At 47.2% G+C, this 12,315-nt stretch overlaps 1 protein-coding gene across 1 annotated transcript in view; it reads left to right on the top strand.

The window, feature by feature from the left end:
• LOC135907441 (lysosomal alpha-mannosidase-like) overlaps positions 1-12,315 on the top strand; it is a 99,299-nt gene that overhangs the window by 62,739 nt on the left and 24,245 nt on the right. The window contains exons 18-20 of the mRNA XM_065439124.1: positions 3,175-3,402; positions 7,532-7,650; positions 10,501-10,614. Of these exons, the coding sequence (XP_065295196.1) occupies positions 3,175-3,402; positions 7,532-7,650; positions 10,501-10,614 (461 nt within the window). The remainder of the gene's footprint in view (positions 1-3,174; positions 3,403-7,531; positions 7,651-10,500; positions 10,615-12,315) is intronic.

The following is a 12,315-nucleotide window of genomic DNA, read 5'->3' on the forward strand; positions in this document are numbered from 1 at the left end:
TTAGTGTTACAATATAATAATTCAAGTTAAATGTTCTGGAATCTTATTTTCGTGGCGCGCACTGGTCGTGACTATAGTCGCCATGGCAGACAATGATTATTACCCAGCGATTTCGATTAATAAAGAGCACACTACGGGTTGAGGAATAGAACTTGCAAACAATAATCAAGGTGAACTATTTCGCATCTATTGTTGGTGAATATTTAGAACCAATGACTGCGATGGAAATGCTGTGGGTGAAATTAAAAGCATTTTAATATTTTCATTCGGCAGCCGCGTTGACAAAATTTTAAAACCTATCGGGTGCAGACGCTTCGCTATGGGCTCTTGTAGACACCCTTTGGAACGCCAAATGTTTATAAAAATTTTCAATATCAATCAATCAATCAATCAATCAATCAATCAAATGAGGCTTTAAAGTGCGAGAGTATCCCGTCAAACCACCACTCGAGAAAGTTATGACAGAGTAGAGAGAGAGAGAGAGAGTTAAACGGGATAGCAAAGGCAGGGAGGTTAACCGGAGTAGTCGGGTTAGCAAGTCTGTGCCCTGAATTAAGAAACTGGCCTCCGAATCTAAGCAGTTTCTTGACTACACCGAGATTCGAGCGACTCGGTGACGTTCCCGGCGTTTCCCCTTGTGTGTCGTGTCGATGATAGGGCTTAACACGATGGTGATGATGATTTATTGGCATCCCCTTTGAAACAGGGTGGTGGCAAATAGTCACTAAGCCTGCTTGTGTTAATAATGTATGCCGTGCATGTTTTTTCATTCCGGCGTTATTGTATACATTTCGTTAACCTATTTTCTCTTCCTAAAAACTTCTCTAGCTACCGTGTACCGCTACCTATGCATGTAACGGGTGCGGTCGTATCAGTACCTTCCCTGCTTTTTTCCCACCAATACAGTAAACTTTTCTTGCTTATCTCGACTGTTGAACGGTTGATGCTTGCGTCCACTTTAAATACAACACCACTTCTGGAAGGTGTACGTTATATACAGGTTTTACTGGGTGTATGCCTTCGCAATAAAATAGGATGCGCTAAGTGGCCTGCGGATTTTTTGCTGCAGCAGACGCATGCTTCATCTTGTTGCGAATATTTTATCCTGTATGCTTTTGTCCTTAGGCAACCAGCTCGAGCCTAAAATAGCAAGGCGCTGCCCTATGGGTTACGGTACAAATTTTCCCTTCTAATTTCTTTCTTCCCATTCTTTTGAATCTCCGTAGTCCTTTTTGTTTCCATTTTTTACATCCAATTAAATGCCTCTGTTACTCTCACTTTCTTTGTGATGACTCCTGGTCGTCTATGTATGGTTTCAATTACCCTGTACTTGGTTGCCAACTTCCTTGACCCACGACCTTTAGTGTTAATTAAGGCGAAGTTAATTAGGATAGAGTTAATTAGGACACTTGAAACCACGACCTTGGTGGGAGTCTAATCTACGACCTATTGTGGTAATTAATGCGAAGTTCATAAAAGCACAGTTAATTAAGACTCTTACGCACGAGCTTTAATTTTAGAAAACAAGTAATAGAAAGTAACGACACACAAGTAATATAATATAATAATGTAATATTATACATAAGTAATATAACACATAATACACATAAGTAATATAACTAATGTTTCGTGAGCGCGCAGGCTTTCGCCTTCATCCTCTTTAGCCTATGCTAAAGTGACTGTCAACTTTTCTTCCCGTTGTTTGCATCCAATTCACTGTATCTATTTCTTTCAGTTTAATTTTGATGACTATTTGTTGTCTTTTCATACTTTCGATTACAGTGTACTTGGTTGCCCATTTTATTGACCTCTTCCTACATTCTGTGTCCTACGCTTTTCATGTACACATACTTGAGCACTTTAGCCGCCCATTTATTTTCATCCACGTTACCACTGGCTCTTTGGTCGTCCCACATGTCATCAATGCAGATCACCAGCTATGGAACTCCACTTTGGTGTCACGGTGCTTCACTGCACACAGTCATCACTTCCTTCCTCTTTTCTTCTTTCTATTCGCCCTTTCCCTCACCCCCAGTGTAGGGTAGCAAACCGGACGCTCGTCTGGTTGACCTCCCTCCTTTCCTCTCTTTGCTCTCTCTCTCTCTTTTTGGTTCCTGAGTCTTCATAACTGTCCCGATGCCTTCAAAACTGCCTCAGGGCGTCGATGTCTTCCTCGCTCTCGAGGTACAATGTCGAGCGGAGGATTGTTCGAGAAAGGGGAGGTTAATATCACTTTTACTCTTCAAACGAGAACAGCCTTATGTTTGAGTGACTCAAGGCACTCTAGTCATCATTAAGGGGTTGAAATACGTTCGGACAAGAAACGGAGGAGTGTTTGCTTAAAGAGTCTGAAAGCTCGCCTGTCCTCCGTAATAGGGTATTATCTGGTCTTGAAAGGATCGCATAGACACGAACGGTGGTTAATTTTTGAGGCGTTCAATTGTTTCGCAAGCTCTTAAGCTCTATTGCGATTATTTTTAATGACCCACTCGACGGTAATCATGGGTGGTATCGACGTGAAACTCCCTGGGTGAGATATATTGGGAATGTTCGGACAGGCAATGGGCGATGTAGCTGGCGGAGGGAGCTGGCGTTTCGACCTTAGCAGAGAGTTTATCATGTGTGGGATCATGAAAACCTGTTTACCGGACTGAAAAGGTACGCTTCCAAGCTCTACCAATTTCTCTAGTTTGTTGTTTCGTGAACGGCGATATGTCCGTGCAATAAAACAGTGACGATCACAAAAGTAGCCCTCTGGTTCTCAGCGCAGAGAGTTTCATCATACGTGTCGAAACCAGGCAGTGACAAGGGTCTGCTTGTCGCTTGGGCTTGGGCGAGTTGGTGATTCAAGGAGAAACGAGTACAACATCGAAGTCGAGGGTAGAGAAAGAAAGACGCACGTGGACCGTGATTCACAAGAGCGCCTTCAATGAAAATCTTACTCAGAGCATGTACTTGAATAACATTCTACAATGGTGGCTCTTCGCAGCTTTCTCAGTTATCGGATTTTAGGCACCTGTTAGCGGTAGCAAAGAGCCCTTTGCCAGCAGATTTCACGTGCGCTGACGCTCCGATCGCGCACAGTTGTGGTTGAGACGCGGCTGCGGGTCATTAATGAATGTGGTCACTGCTCAGTACATGAGATGTACACACTGAAATGTTTGTGGCACACAGAAGTACCGCTTGATCGTGGATGTGACCACCGGCCTGCTGAAGGAGGTCATCATTCTGGAGAGGGGCGAGACGTTAGTGCTGCGCCAGTCGTTCTTTTGCTACGAGGCGCAGAACACTGGCGGCAAAGCGAGCGTCGGCGCCTCGTCCACTTCGGGCGCCTATATTTTCAGTCCAGCCGACGACGAGCCGTACGACCTGGGCACACACGTTACGTACAGAATCATCAAGGTATGTTTTACGTTGCTGCCCCTTCAGTTGGTCCTGTTTTTCAGGGCCTATTCAGGGCCAAACGTTCTGCAAAATGCAGCGTGTTTCATCGCATGTATCAAACATATCTATGATAGAAAAATCTGAGGACACCTAAGCACTTCTCACGAGTTGTGAATGCGAAAGTATTAATGTACAGCTGAACGCCGCGGAGCGGTCCCTCGAGTTTTACGCCGTGAGTAATGTACTAGAGCGGTACGTGCTGCCCGAGCCGGCAAGCAGCAGCAGCCTGTGGTGCCAACGCCGCATGCTACCGAGGTCCTGCGAGGAAGCAGCAGCTGCCAACAAGGCCGGCAGGCGCGCGCAGCAGCTAAGCCCAGTGGGAGTGAGATAAAGAGATACGGACCTCGCGCCTGCTTCTGAAAGCGAGGGTGACGTGGCGTCGCGGCAATGCCCTCTCCCCTCGCGTAACACTTGGCGCGTTAAAGCAGCAGCAGCTGTTTCCCTTTTCCCACTCTGCTCCATTGAGGTAAGCCCGTGACGTGGCGTCGCAGCCAATGGCAATGCGAACTTAGGTGCCGTTTCACTGCTACAAACGACAGACGCCTGCTTTTTCGCTCAACGCTTTCGCATCAATAATATCACATGTTCCCATGAGACAACGGCCCCGTCTATAAAATTATCAAAGACTGGAAGACAGTTCGCGTTTATCCGGTTACCCGCCGCGCCAGCCCAGTGGCATTGCCCTGCTGAGTTCGGAATCACTGGTTAAACCACCGGCCACTCATTTCTACGGAGGGAAACACAACATGCCCGTGCACTTAGATTTAGGTGCACGTTAAAGAACTGCCTGTGGTATAAATTAATCCGGAGCTCCTCACTACGGCGTGGCTTATTACTAGATCGTGGTTTTGACATGTAAAATCCCAGAATGTAACCTTTTTTATTCAGTTTCGTTTTCCCGTTCAGTACTCCACATTAGAGAACGCGTGCTCTTTTGTTGACTCAGCCGTCTGAGCATGAGATCGCATATCTCGCAGGCTGATTGATTTGAAGACATTTGCTTCATACCAACCAAGTAGACGTGCCACCTCGAACCGAAATTGCAAAGAGAACTCGCTTGCTAACGAATCAACCCACCAAAAGCTGATACTTATCGACCAGTGGAATTCGTCGCTTGTTTGGGTACTAAGTGAGTGCTTGACATTCACGATCGCTTCGTATGGGAGGTGCAGTAAGTTGTGTTCGACTGCTGGTGGCACCGTTAGATAATTGACCTCGAGTGAGTACTAGTAGGCAACCTTAAATATGTGATCATGACACAGGCGGAGAAGCTGAATGAAGTACGTACACCAGGAAAGTAGAGCTGCGCCTGTTGAACTGCTCTCTAGAATCTGCAGATGCGAATCGAAACTTGCTTTTCCAAACACAAGTGGAATGCACTTACTTATCAGCACATAAAATGTGTTTCTTGAGCGCAAGATCAATCAATCAATCAATCAATCAATCAATCAATCAATCAATCAATCAATCAATCAATCAATCAATCAATCAATCAATCAATCAATCAATCAATCAATCAATCAATCAACAGAGTACGGTTGAAAAAGACAGCGACGCGCTTCATTATAGAACCAAAATATCCCGGCAACGTATAAGCATGATGTTGGCGCCGCGGAGAGGCGATGTTCTCGTGTCGTGGTATCAGAGAATGCAGCCAACAGATGGTTTTTGTAAAGAGCATGGGGCTTATAGCACAAGAGTGGCACATATTTAGACCAGAACTGGCAACCATTTGTATTAATAACGCGTGAGAACTTTAACTGAACTCATAGCATGAATGAACTGGCCGAGGACAAAATATTATCTACTGCAATTATTAGTTCCATCTGGTCATTGAGCAGGGTCAATGGTAAAGAATGTGTTCGGTGGTTTCATTGTTACCATAGTAGTCACAGGCAGCCCTGTCGGCTATTCCGATGCACTAAACAAATGATTTCGCAATTGATACGCCAAGCAATCGGCAAAGAACACTTGTTTCGTACCGTGATAGACCCTGTTGGGAGGCGGGGTCGGATAGAAGAGTCCAGGCGATGCAGGCGGGTATTCCGTGCGCTGGAAACTTGGCCTGTTCCACATGGACCGTGTGGCATCACGCACGAACATGCGAAGATTTGTTGCTGCATCTGTTCTTGATAACGGGATGGGTTCCTGCAGGCCATAATTATGAGTACACCGAGCAACATCACCGGCGTTATCCTTGATCGGTGAAATGAGGAAAAAGCTCTCAAATTTCAAGCATTACTCAGTCGTGTGGTCCACGCTGTAAGGTGAATAGCATACACAGTAGTGTTGCCTTAGAATCACTGAAGGCGCTCCATGTTAGAGGCCCTTTTTGACGACTCACATCAAGTGCGCTACGAAAAAAGGCAAGTTCCGCCACAGTCGACGCTTTCTGTTGAGGAGTCCTAAATTTTAGGGTGACGGCTTTTGCCGGAGAGATAACATATCTCACAGACCCATCTACTTTGGTCGAACGGTCAGTGTAAATGCGAATATGGTCTTTATATGTCTCGCATAGCAAAAGTAAAGATACTATATGCTGTATTTATTCGAGTATCATCACCATGATCAGCCTCTTTTTACGTCCACTGCAGGACGAAGGCAGGGAGAGCCCTGCGATCTCCAAGTAGCCCTGCCTTGCGCTAGCTGATTCCAACGCGCCTGCAAATGTCCTAATTTCACCATCCCACCTAGTTTTCTTCCGTCCTCGACTGCGATTCCCTTCTCTTTGCACCCATTCTGCAACACTAATGGTCCACCGGTTATCTACAATACGAATTACATGGCGTGTCCAGCTCCACTTTGTTTTTCTTAATGTCAACTAGACTATCGGCTATGCCCGTCTGCTCTCTGATCCACATCATTAGGTTCCCGCATCTTAACGTTATGCCTAACATTTTTCGTTCCATCGCTTTTTGCGCGGCCCTTAACTTGTTCTTGAGCTTCTTTGTTAACGTCCAACTTTCTACCTCATATGTTAGCACCGGTAGAATACAATGATTGTCGAATATAAGTCGACTTTCTTCTCAAGAATGTCACCCAAAATAAGCTGTCGACTTATATTCGTGAGCAAAGCTGGCACAAGTAAACCGAGCTAACGGAATCTATCCCCAACCGTCTAATCCATAGGGGGCTGTCGCGATAAGCGGATATCGCCTGACAGAAAGTGGGAGAAAGTAGGTGTTCTAGCAGCGAGGAGAGATGGTGGGAAGAGGCGAGGGCAAAGTGCCTGGTGTGTACTTTGAGCGCTTCCGCAACATTGTGGGTCGTCACCAGGCAGTCGCGAACAATCGCTACATTTATCGAAGGAAAAATTGTGATCCGACCCAGTGCAGCGCGAAGCTAGAAAGGAAACCCATGCGGATTTCTCAGACAGAAAGCTTCGCAGTTCAAGAAAAATCGTCCTTACCCGTGGATACAGCCGGAACCAACGCCTCTCTAGGGCGATCTCTATACCATCTGAGCTAACCTGGAGGCCAGCAAATTAACGGGCGAGGCTGATTGATCCACAAGTCGAAACACAGGGACAGTGAATAGGGCAAATCAGTTCCGCGGAAGCACGCGAGGTGGAGGAATGCTCTTGAAAAATATTGTCAACCATTTTGCAGCAGCACTTATGCAGAATTTTTCTTAAACTGCGAAGCTTTCTTTCTGAGAGACGCATATGAGTTTCCCGTGTAGTTTCCTGTGCAAATATGTACTTCGTATAGCGTAGAAAAGCTGGATGGTTATGTTTGGGTGATGTATGCTACAGGGCAGACTATCCTTTTGTTTTTGTTGGTACCAGCTTCGCATATCGAAGATGAGCCAACGGCACAAAGCGACGAGGGCAGGAACACCCTTCGGTTCATGTCCTCTGGTCGCTTCGCGCCGCTCGTTCCGCTTTGACATGAACGTCCAACTTGCTCAACACAAAATTCAGTTTCAAATTTTTAGTGAATTACTCGTTATTTGTGTTGCTACCTTGTCAGTGGTCTCAGTGATCAGTATTTTTGAGTGAGTAAAAGGCTGCCCATATTCGTAATGTTTAGGCACATATGTCATCAATAATTTGGCAAAAAGCCTGATGTCTTGTTCGTTTTTGCAGGGAAACGTGGTACAGGAGATCCAGCAGGTGTTCGACTCCTGGATTACTCAAGTTATCCGGCTCTACAAGGGCCTGGACCTCATCGAGTTCGAGTGGATGGTGGGACCCATCCCGGTCGAGTGAGGTCCCTGTATATGGAGCGAGGTGCCCCCCAGGCTTGAGATGCAACTCTTTGAGTAGATTGCACTGACTGGCCCTGCTGGTCTGGTGCTCCTTATGTCAATAAGGAATGGAAGAGAAGCATTGCTACAGCAAGAGCGTAATGCTTTCGTGCGGGCAGTTAGAAGACAGGCGTGTGCAGCATAGTTCGTGTAATGATACACTAGCAGAGAAAGGCTGTCACGTAAGCAGCCGGTCGTAATCTGGTTTCCCTCGAGCACCGCTGCCGCATAATAACACATTCACTTTAAGATTGACATTATACGTTTGATGAAATTATGGAAAATATTTTCTTTTTTAGAAGTACGCGCCTCCGCTTCTGACCCTTGGGACGTGTTTTAGCAGGGGTTTATAGTTCAATGTTGCAGATAGAACAGTCCCTCGTAGTACGTCGTCATTTAGTTGTTACTTTATTGGATACCAGTAACTGATATTGCTACCAGTCTGCTTCCTCCGTGTTTAAACGTACCAAGAGGCCTTATTTTCTCTGGCTGAAGTTGCTTGCCCTACGGGAAAAATCCTACCATACAAAGTCTATTGTACTAAGTCTTCTGTGCAAATTATCTTGGCGTTGGTGGTTATCGTAAAAAAAGTCCTAGTTTCGTCGGAAAGGCAATGCATGCGTTAGGATAGCAAATTATTAGAAAGTTATACGAAGTAAGGCTAGTCGTTTTATCAGCAGCATGAGCTGCTGTAAACATTCGCTTACTAACTAAATTAACAAGCACGCTGTCGTGCGCGCACAGACAAACACGAACACATCTCACTAGATGGCCGCGGACACTCGCTGCCAGAATGCTGGCGTGATGAAGAGCGGCAGCAGTGGCGAGCGAATTGACTTTCGTGCTGCCTTTCTCTTCAACATGAACTAGGCGCGTGAGAACAGCTCATACGAAACCATCAGCTATCTCCGGTCGGCTAGCCTTCGAACCCAGCGAAGATTGCCTCCAAGATGGGACGCGCTCAGCCGGGCTCAGCCGCCGCAGCTGGAGTCGACATGGATATGTGTGATCTTCGTGCTAGGGGCTTCAGACGTTCTTGTGTCTTTGTTGCGTTTTATCAGGGGCTAAACTGGCCTAAATTTCAAAGCAATTTATACGTTTTTATGCGAAGCATATTACGAGAGCTCAACCCAGCTCCTCAGGCGCGGCGGTGTCGCCTTCAATACCACGTGACACCGTGACGTCACGACAGAGGAGAAACGGGGCTCCAACTCGCGCCGTCGCTCGCGGCGTCGCGGCGGTATATAAGCAGCTGCGCTTGTTTCTAGGTGGCTTTGGCTCAACTCTTGCAAGATGGGCTGGGTGGGAATCGAACCAGGGTCTCCGGAGTGTGAGACGGAGACCCTACCACTGCGCCACGAGTACGATGCTTCAAAACGGTACAAAAGCGCCTCTAGTCAATGCGGTGTTGCCTTAGAAACGAGCTGTTTCTAAGGCTCAGGCGTGCGTCGCTTGCTCAGGCGCACATTTCGTTGCCGCGCCGAACGCTGCGTTGCTCGACGCTCACCGCGTCCAATGCGGGGCGCGTAGTCGCTGCGCCGTAGCTCATTGTCTTACAGCCCTTGGCGGGTCGACGGGAACGCTGTCGCGTTCCACTCTTGAAGGCGAAGCAGAGTAACGTATGAGTTGTTTCTTCGTCTAGCCGAACCAAATATAGCCAAGCAACAGCAGTTCACCACGCTAAACAGTGGTTCAACAACTAAAATAAAGGCTAGTATGCTTCGCATCCTGGGCTTAACCTTAGCTAAGCCACAGCCATTTTTTAATACAGAAGGTAATAAGATTCTGCAATTAGGCACGCATAACCGCTGCTAATTGCAATGGTTCCGCTTGTCCATGTGTCCGTGGCGTAAGGTTTTCAGTATCGGGCTTCTGTGCTGAAGGTCCTGTGCTCGAATCCTGTCGTCCGACGCTTTTATTAATGTTTCCTTCATTACTTATAACGCAATACTTGCTAAAGAATGACCCCTTTGCAAAGTCACGATGCCATTTAGAGCCAGAAGGACGAAGTTTACGCATATCCATGTATTGCCCATCATTCCCATGCTGGCTGAACTGCCCTGCTTGCAGCTTCTGTAGACACTATCGCCACAGTTCCCCACAGTGATTGTATGGAACTCTATCGGAGTAGGGATGAGATGCGCACTAACCTGCCCCCTCCTTGCGCGCTCACATCTCCTCGCGCCCTGCCACCCATCACCTGCGCCCGTGAGAAGACGGCGCGCAACCTCCCCGTCCTCCTCCCTTGCAAGTGCGAGAAGACGCCGCCGCATCAAGCCACCACCCTTTTCGGCTCACCCTCGCAAGCTTTCGCTCGCACTTACAGCATACGGCGCGCGGCTGCGATATTATCGCACTACGGAAAAAATTAATCTTGGTCGGCGTCTGTTTCCTTTTATCGCCACACGGATAAAAATTGTGAGACAAACTGCAAGGGCTATTCACTTAGTAAATTTCATAAGCAAAAACATTTACACAAATTCTCCCTGCCTCTCACTGCGCAGGTGACGAGTGACGCGGAGGGAAGGAAAAAAAGATGCCTCAGCGGGTCTCAGCACAATAGTGACCTTGCATGGAAAATTTGTTTAATCTTAACCAACTCGGTCTTAATCTTAAGCAATGTCAAGTTGCTTGTCAGGACGCTCGCCTTTCGAGTGCACCTGGTCCAAGCCTGTTTAAGGGTTCGTTAAGGAGCATGTTCGGGTGGAGAGTAAACTGCCCCCATACACGTCCCCACACGAATACCTCGACAACCAAAAAAGTTTGCCGTCTTGACTTAGCGTTGAAGACTCATCGTTCTTCATGCAGGAGCCGCCGAAGCAAGGTGGTCAGCCGTGAGATCATTTCGCGTTACTCAACAAACCTCCTAAACGACGGCATATTCTACACGGACTCCAACGGGCGAACAACGATCGAAAGAAGGTATGTGTGCCACCAGGGAGCACGTAACGCGCGGGAAAGCGATCGGACGACGAGTACGTGAGTCTTTCTACACCTCGACCTGTGCTGAATAATATACCAAAGATCGATAGTTACGGACACGCCACGTAGACGTTGAAATTTCTGCTTCCTGATTCATCTACAACCATCCTGGTTCCGGAGCAGCAATTTTTCAACCAGTTACTATCCCACTATTTCGTAGGGTATAGCAGATAAGGATCTGAAGGTTAATGTGTTTTTACACACGGGGGCAGAAACTTACGGTTCTGCGCAACGAACGATGAAACGAAGAGTGGTAGGTGTAACTTTAAAAGATAGGAAGACAGCGACGTGGATTAGAGAGAAAACGGGGGCAGCCGATTTTCTAGCTGAGACTAGGGTCAATCAGTAGAGTTGGGCAGGCCATGAAATGTGTACGGCAGTTAACCGATGGTCTATTAGAGTTACCAAATGGGTTTTAGGGGGAGAGAAGCGCAATTGAGCAGCAGGTAGCTAGATGAGGGAGCAGTTTATATAGTGTGATGAAAATAAGAAATTTGCGCACATAGGAGGATGGCGTTAGGTGGCGCAAGATATAAAGAGAACTGAGATTGGAGATCGGTGGGAAATTCCTTCGTCGTACAGTGGACTTAAATAGCCTGATAAAGAAGAAGATGATGGTGATGATGGCGGCAGTGCTGGTGATGGTGCTGGTGTTATTGCGGTTTTTCCATTTGTGGTCGTTGATTTCTTTCTGATCTCATGATTGAATAAAAGTTCCGAGCGTCTGTTCGGTGCTTCCCTCTGACGCACACATTAGACTGCGAGTCCACGAGGTGCACCGCGATGCCTTTTTCTTGACCTCGGCAGTTACTGTATCGCACACGGCAACTTCGTGTTCTAGTTTATCGACATTTCACGGCTGTCTAGCATTCATCTAGCTCCTACAATGCGCGACCATGAGGTTAAATGTAGGCATGAAGAGTGCTTGGGCTCCGCATACGCCTCAGTGGCATTCACGCTTGGTCCGTGACCACAAGGAAACGTGGACAAAGGCAACGATTCAGAAATTAGCGCCCACACTTTAAGAACAACGGCAACGATGGGCAGCTCCCTACGCGGGAATAGCTGGTTTCCGTTCGTTGTCTCTGGATATACAGATACATATATATACCGCCTGAGTCACCACTTCGTGAACCGACCATGCTGTAACTAGGTGTTGTATATACAAACACTTATGCCTTCGCCATTGGAATGGCCAACAGTACCACGTGCGACACATACAGCTGTGATGAGACGCTCCCGCACATTATTTGCGTCTGCCCGCGCTATAGCGGCCATAGGCAAGTGATGTACGGAGTGCTGGACCAATTGGACAATCGTCCACTATCAGAACTAAAAGCTCTAAGCCGCGCTCCCAAACAACCTCCGCGCAGAAGGCTTTATTAGCGCTACTAAGATTCCTGCAGTCTACGAGACCATGCGATAGACTTTAAGAACGCCGCTCCCTACCGCTCTATAGTGTACGCGGTCTGTTTGTGCTCGTCTCTCTTTATTTCTCTCTCTCTTCCCTGCCATTCGCTTTCTCTTTTTATACCCCTACTCTTTCCCCCCGTGCAGGGTAGCCAACCGGAACTACCCCTGGTTGACCTCCATACCTTTCTATGCATTTTTTCTCTCTCTCTCGCTCTCTTTCATATAAAC

The sequence above is a fragment of the Dermacentor albipictus genome, chromosome 1 (genome assembly GCF_038994185.2).
Source record: "Dermacentor albipictus isolate Rhodes 1998 colony chromosome 1, USDA_Dalb.pri_finalv2, whole genome shotgun sequence".
NCBI classification, from domain to species: domain Eukaryota; kingdom Metazoa; phylum Arthropoda; class Arachnida; order Ixodida; family Ixodidae; genus Dermacentor; species Dermacentor albipictus.